Source organism: Phoenix dactylifera, chromosome 12 (assembly GCF_051530095.1).
Source record: "Phoenix dactylifera cultivar Ajwa chromosome 12, Ajwa_hap1_PhDact_Kaust_v1.1, whole genome shotgun sequence".
Lineage (NCBI taxonomy): Eukaryota > Viridiplantae > Streptophyta > Magnoliopsida > Arecales > Arecaceae > Phoenix > Phoenix dactylifera.
In genome coordinates, this window is record NC_143201.1 from 14408827 (window position 1) to 14415780 (window position 6954).

General features: G+C 40.9%; 1 protein-coding gene across 2 annotated transcripts in view; it reads left to right on the top strand.

The window, feature by feature from the left end:
• The window catches only part of LOC103715323 (phytyl ester synthase 1, chloroplastic-like), a 44505-nt gene extending 40650 nt beyond the window's left edge, over positions 1 to 3855 (top strand). For both annotated transcript variants that reach the window (XM_039129890.3, XM_039129891.3), the window contains 3 exons: positions 553 to 638; positions 1375 to 1484; positions 3508 to 3855. In XM_039129890.3, coding sequence (XP_038985818.1) covers positions 553 to 638; positions 1375 to 1484; positions 3508 to 3698 — 387 coding nt within the window. In that variant the 3' untranslated portion in view covers positions 3699 to 3855. The remainder of the gene's footprint in view (positions 1 to 552; positions 639 to 1374; positions 1485 to 3507) is intronic.
• Positions 3856 to 6954: the final 3099 nt, after the last annotated feature.

Below are 6954 nucleotides of genomic sequence, written 5' to 3' on the forward strand. Positions count from 1 at the left end.
TACAATCTATCTTCCATTAAAGTTTATGCCGTGTGCACTAAATTCTTATAGTTGGCCATCAAGACCCTAGTCCCAAAAAATGGTCATCCATAGCTCCAAACTAGCATTAATTCTTACCCTGGTCTGATCAATTAAAACCGTACCATCTGTAGTGTAAATATATTGAACAACAGTCAATAAAATTATGAATTTCAGGATTCTGGGAATGGTGGAGTAACAAAAAAAATGGGGAAGTGGGCTAAGTGAATGGCTTTAGTTTTAGGCTCTTGGATCTAGCTTTGGATCTTGTATAATGCAGCAGAACTCATTTTTAGCGACCAACAGGCTTAATCCTCAACACACTCTCTTCTTGTATGGTGATCAAGTTTGGTTAGATTTCCAATAAGCTTATGCAAGAAGAATGATTTCACTTCACTTGCATGCTCCTCTATCTAATGACAAATTTCATAAATCAATAGTCACAACAATTGAGCATACTTAATATCTGGAGCTCACTTTTTGTACTCGGTTTCTAATTGATAACTAATAGGTGTCTGCATACTGCTTTTTCAGATGCTGCTTGATTATGACGATCTTGTTAATCTTCCATTTTATGACATTCTGGACAAGAGGATTAATCAAGATGCTGTGAGGTTGAGGTACGGTCCAGTACTTCATGCAGATGAGTTTATGTGCATCAAAGGAAAACTGATTGTGCCTAAATTTTCATGCATCATGAGCTGTAACCATGAGGTTTCATATCGCCATAAGTTAAACTCAAAAAAGATGTGGTTTGGACTTTGGGTTAAGGACTTGTATATTTCTTGATGTGTCAAACATGTTAATTTTTCTGTTGCTTGATATGATGGATCAAGTAGGGACTCTTAGCCATGCCAGACATTGTCCTCATGTAGTCTTGTTTAATTTATAATTTTGAATACATGATATCTTGACTGATCCTTTCACTAAGGTATCATAAACTGCTTCTGCAGACAGGGCTTCTTCACTAGAACCATCTGCAGCAGCATTCTCACCTTTCTTGTTATGTTCTGGTCATATATTAGCTTTTTTTCTAGCTTTCTATTTTTGTGTGAGCATCAAATTTTATTCTATATGATTTAATGACAAATACAATAACTATAAATCATTTCTCTGCTGATGATTTATGTGGATTTCTAAAGAAATGATAAGCTCCTAGTTTTTCATATAACCTGTATTTGGATTTAGTTTAGTCAATGTCTATGACTAATTCCATGTGGAAGCTTCTCATATGTTGATGAACCTTGCTACTGCAAGTATTACATTTTGTTTCTTTTCAATATTCCATAGTCCTCATTTTTCCTCTGCATTCTAGCTGAGATATATTGTGAAATTTTTGCAATCTTGTGTGAACAGGACTGAATCGACTGGAGAGGTTCGGAATCAAGCACTTTATCTCCCAATTTTGTTGCCTAAGATTCCCGGAAGATTATATTTCCTTTTTGGAAGGCCAATTGAAATGAGAGGTATGCCACATGATGCCCTACCCCTAGAGGTCTGTGTGCTTGGCAGCAGTAGCGCTGTACATGGTTTAGACCCTATTTGGGTTTAGAGTATCGGAGAGAAAAGAAGACAAAAGGAGGAGAGAAAATACAAACCCCCATTTGGTTAGGAGAGGAGAGAAGAGAAACCATTTCCTTTTGTTTGGTTATGAACAGGAGGAGAGGAGAAAATTAGATTCTCTCATTTGGATGGTAAGTCATGAGAGAAAATAAGAGAAACGGAGAGAAACATTTTTGCTCTAAATCCCCTTTCTAGTCTCTCTATAAGTGGAGAGATTTAGAGAGACAAGAAAATATCTTTGTTTCTTCTTCTTGCTTGTGTCAGTTCTTTGCTTTTCTTTTCTCTTCTATTCACTTAAGTTCAATATTCTCTTCTTTTTTTTTACTTTCTCTCCTCTTCTATCTGTTTCCTTTCTTTTCTTTCCTCTTTCCCTCTATGTATCCAAATGGGGCATTAGGTTGGTTTGGCTTAAGGGAAAACCCAAACCAAACTAGTCCTAGTCGGTTTTCAAATTTTAGAACTGGAACTAAAACAACCAACATAATGTTGGATCTAAACCAAACCAACCCAGCCAAAGTTAGTTCGGATTGGAGCTAATTATGGGCCAAGCCTCAGGCCTAAACTCTATTCAATTTTAATTGGGCTTCGGGCTTGGCCTATGTAAAATTTGTCATTTTTTATGCCCAAGCCCAGCCCATGTCAGCTTTAATTTGGATCTAGTAATTAGTTCTTGGGTTAGCAAAGTTTAAAAAACAAAACTAAATTTTAGGAAAATTATATATTCATCTATTGTAGAAAACCAGTTAAGTGATAAACAATATAAATTAACAAATAATGTTTTAATGACATCATGCAACAAAAAATCCAAATAATCCAAATAATACATATATATAAATCCTGGATATAATGTGCTACAACAACAGAGAATCTGACATTGTATTCAACATACCAAACATTAACATAGACCATGAGCCTACACTATGATAAATTTAAAGTGATATATTATTAAAATCTATACTTCTAATATTATATAGCATAGATTGGTTAAGTTTGGTTTGAATTTAGTTACCTGATGCTTGACCTGGAACCAAACTGATCTAATAGGGATCTTCTATGCTTACCCTAGCCAGGCCAACCCGGTGTGAGCTATACGGTTCAGTTTAGGTCTCAGGTTATACAGATTCACTAGCATTCAGATGATAATTGAAAAAAGGAATTCGTTGGACTAAAAACTTGACAAATTGGTTGGACCAAATGAATTGTACACTATCAACCATGGATTGCTTTATAGGACTCGTTTGGTTCGTAGGAAGAATTTTTTCTCACCGGAATGTTTTTTCTTGGGAAGCTGATACCTAGATATATGATGCTTGAGAAAATGATTTTTGCATGTTTGGTTGACTATGGAAAAGTGGCACATTTCAGAATGGCTTATGTTTGGTTGAACATTTAGTTCCATAAAAAAGTTGTATAGAATATCAGTTATACCCTTAATAAAAGAAAAAATCTTACCCCATTCTATCTGTAAGCTTAAGAGCACTTTTGAAAAAAATTATCCCAATTTCTACCATGTGAGAGTTGGATTTTTGGATATCCCACAGTTTTTTTTTTCATGAAATGTGGGAATCTTATTCTTATGGAAAAGCTACTTTTTCATCTATCTCTTTTGAAACCCCAACCAAACATGAGACATTTTTTCATTGTTCCATTGAGTATACTTTCCTTTCTGTCCTCTTCCCGTGAACCAAACAAGTCTATAGTGTATTACAATCATCCAAACCATACAAACTTTAGGCTATTAACATTTCAGAGTTTGATTCTGTTGGATTTGTGGATTCTTTATCAATTAAGGCTTATCCTGGTTGTGCAACAACTTAAATACTCATTTTTGCAATGGATTTTAGAGACTTGAAAGAAAGGTGTCCTTTTCTTGTGATATAGTGATAACATTTCTAAGCACTATCACTCTCTGTTTGTTGACTGAAGGGAGGAGAGAAGAGCTGAAAGACAAATATAAAGCCCAACAGCTTTACATGCATGTCAAGTCCGAGGTCAAGAACTGTATTACCTATCTAAAGGAGAAGAGAGAGAAAGACCCCTACAGGAATATATTGCCAAGGCTTCTCTACCAGCTTGCTAATGGTTATACAGCAGAAGTTCCTACATTTGAACTCTGAACACCAACCAGTCTAGAGGTGATGTTCATCTTATTCTTTATTTATGCTTTTAGTGCCATTTTTGGCCAAAAATCTTGGGGCATTTTGGCACTAATTCTGGTGAAACTTGTGGTGTAATTTGACTCATTTGAACTATGTAATTTGATTAAATTTCTCATCTGCTTTATTCAAGTCTTTTTCTTTATTTTTTACCTCTATGGCATCAATTCTATTTCAATTAAGGCCAGTGAATTATTGGCCGGATCTGAAAATAAGTCAGCTGACTTGATGGATGCTTGTACAAGCCTGTACATATGGCTTGGTGTGCTGTTGGATTTGTTTTAGACTTGTAGGTCAAATTTGGGGTTATTCTGACCATTTATAGGGCATGTTTCAAAAAAAGGATGGGAATGACACTGATGGAAGAAATATTGGACACCTCAACCTCGAACCAGATCTGCCACATTGACGTCGGACGTAAACCAAGAATAATAACTTCGGCCCCAGTCGTGCATCTAACCGACAGAGTAGAAGCCATTAGCCTAGAAGAACTAACAGTTCTAACAATCGACAGCTCAACAACCCGCAGTCGTGGTATCATCAAGGCCTGCGCCCTACCAACATTGCCCACCACCCACGCGGACTAGCTCCCTTGCTATGGCCGTACTATCGGTCATTACTTGGCCATCATTGCTGCCACATCAGGTCAGGTAACGATAAAGTGAGCTCTCCTATATAAAGGGGCAGCTTGGAGGTCTTCACGTATGTAATATGTAACATATGCAATATTGCTCACAAAGTTACCCTTTGCTGAAATCGACTTCTTTCCATGTTGTTGCGTCGTTATTCTTAGTTAAGCATCGAAGAGTCCCTGCCGGAAACTCTCTAGCAAGAAGACTTCTTGCAAACCACCAGCAGAGGTGACCAACATCCGTTGCATCAACCAGCCTGCTCAGGTCGCTTCCAGCCAACCTCATGGTCGACCAAGCTGCGCTCTCATCTTGGTCCAAATTCGGCAGCAATAGATTGGCACTAGAGGAAGGGATCACCTCCAGCTACGTTATCAATTGAAAGGAAAGACAACCAACATGAGGCTGCGAGGAGCTTGCAGCATATCGTGTGCTTTGCAACACCGCGCTCCGACCTCCCAATGGTTGTTGCAAAGCCTGGAACTCGTTCAGCTAGAGCAACCCGCTGCGCCTATGGACAATGAGCAGTTCAACCTACTTACGCAACAGGTGCAGGCGTTGATTGCAACAGTCTAGGGCCTGCAGCAGATAATGGCACGACGGGAGCGAAGCAGTCTTGGTCTTGATGGGAACCAACATGCTCCAAGCCCCCATTCCAGCGAAAACTCTGTGTCGATCCTATCACCTCCTCGTTGCCTGGAGCCCCCATCCCGACGGGATGCCAACCTCAATCGGAGAATCGAGAAAATACGTTGGTAGATTCAGGCCCTCAAGGGACAGTCTTCGAGGACGAACAACGACCTCAATTTCTCCTCGGAGCCTTCCTTCATCAGGAGGATAGGCGGATCATGTAGAAAACAATTCCACCATGGTTCAAGATGCCTCAGATAGAGCCGTACAACAGGATCTTGGACCCCTTGGACCATCTTGAGAGCTTCAGGGCTCTGAAGATGCTGCATGGAGCCACCGACGCCGTGTTTTGCAAGGCGTTCCACTTGACTCTTTGCAGGGCAACTTGGTTTTAGTTCTTCGGGCTTCGATTCGATTCCATCTACTTCTTCGAGCAGCTCGCCCACCTATTTGTGACACATTTCGTCTCTAGCCGAAGATGGTGCCGCGGCTCAGATGCGCTGCTCGACATCAAGCAGAAGGAGAAAGAGTCCTTTAGGGACTATATTAGCTGCTTCTATGTGGCGACGCTGGTAGTTCGCGATCTAGATTAGTTGGTCGCGATGTTAGTAATGAAGAGTAACCTACGACTGTCGTGCTTTGTTTTCTCCTTGGAGAAGCGTTTCTCGATGGACTTCGCCGAAATGCTGGCATAGGCGAACAAATATGCCAACATGGAGGAGGCCATAGCCTTCCATCGCGAGTTTGCTGGCGAAAGACCCCCCAAGAGCCAAGAGGGGCCGTGATAAGTGGAGAGAGCCAAGAAGCATTGCACCTCGACCCAAAAGGAGCTCGCGACAACCCAAGAATCCTCCTCGAAATTTTGAGAGGTACACCCCTTTTACTGCCCCGAGGTCCCAGATCCTTATAGAGGTCGAATACTGAGGCTACCTGTGCCCTCTGCATCCGATGAAAGGCCCGTCGACTAGGAAAGGTCAGAAGTACTGCAGCATCTAGCAGGACTGCTGCCATGACACTGAAGAGTGTGTTCAGCTCAAGGATGAAATCGAAGCACACATTCAGGTTAGGCGGCTAGACCGGTACATACGTGCTTGGTACGGTCGAGGAGCGCCTGCCCTGACCTCTAATCTGCCACCCCCAGAACAAATCAATAATCGTCCGATAACGGGCGTCATCAACACCATCGTTGGTGGACCCGCCGAGGCCCTAAGTGCCTCAGGTAGCCGAGCTCCTAAAAAAGAAGACCATAGAGCGGCCATAAATTCTACATGTGGATGGGTCATCGAACCTGGGAAGCAGCGGGCTAGTCCCATACTCACCGGCCCTGACGGGGTAGTCATGAAATATGCTCTTTGGTTCGAATCCTCCACCTCAAATAACGAAACTAGGTACGAGGTGCTCATCACTGGACTCAAGCCTTCAAAGAAACTCGAAACCTAGCAACCAAAGGTCTTCAGCATACAGGTTGGGGCACCTCGTGAAAGTAACCCTTGCGGGCTGCATGCATTTATTTTCAAAAAAAATACAGCGGAAGCATTTAAAAATTAAACTATTTAATTTTCATGCATGCTAGAGATCAGATCTCTACAACAAAATTAAGAATCATGATTTAAATGTTTATGTAAAACATGAAACAATGAATGTATGTCTAACATACAATTCTGAAATTTCAGCAATCCTGAAATTTCAGCAACCATGTTTAAGATCTAATCTTAACTTTAATAAGATCAAATCTCATACCTGATTCCTTAGAGGTCTTGGATGATTCCTTGATCACGCTTTGCAGCCGTACATGTGTCCGGCCTCTATAGATTGTCCACGCGAAGCTCTAGGTAAATCGTTTTCCGTGGGAGTGCTAGCTCGCGCAGGAACACTGCAATGGCTGAAGCTTTCTCCTTCCAAACACTCAACCTTTGATTGTTCTTCAAGAAGATGGAGGATGGACGTGAGGAAGAATG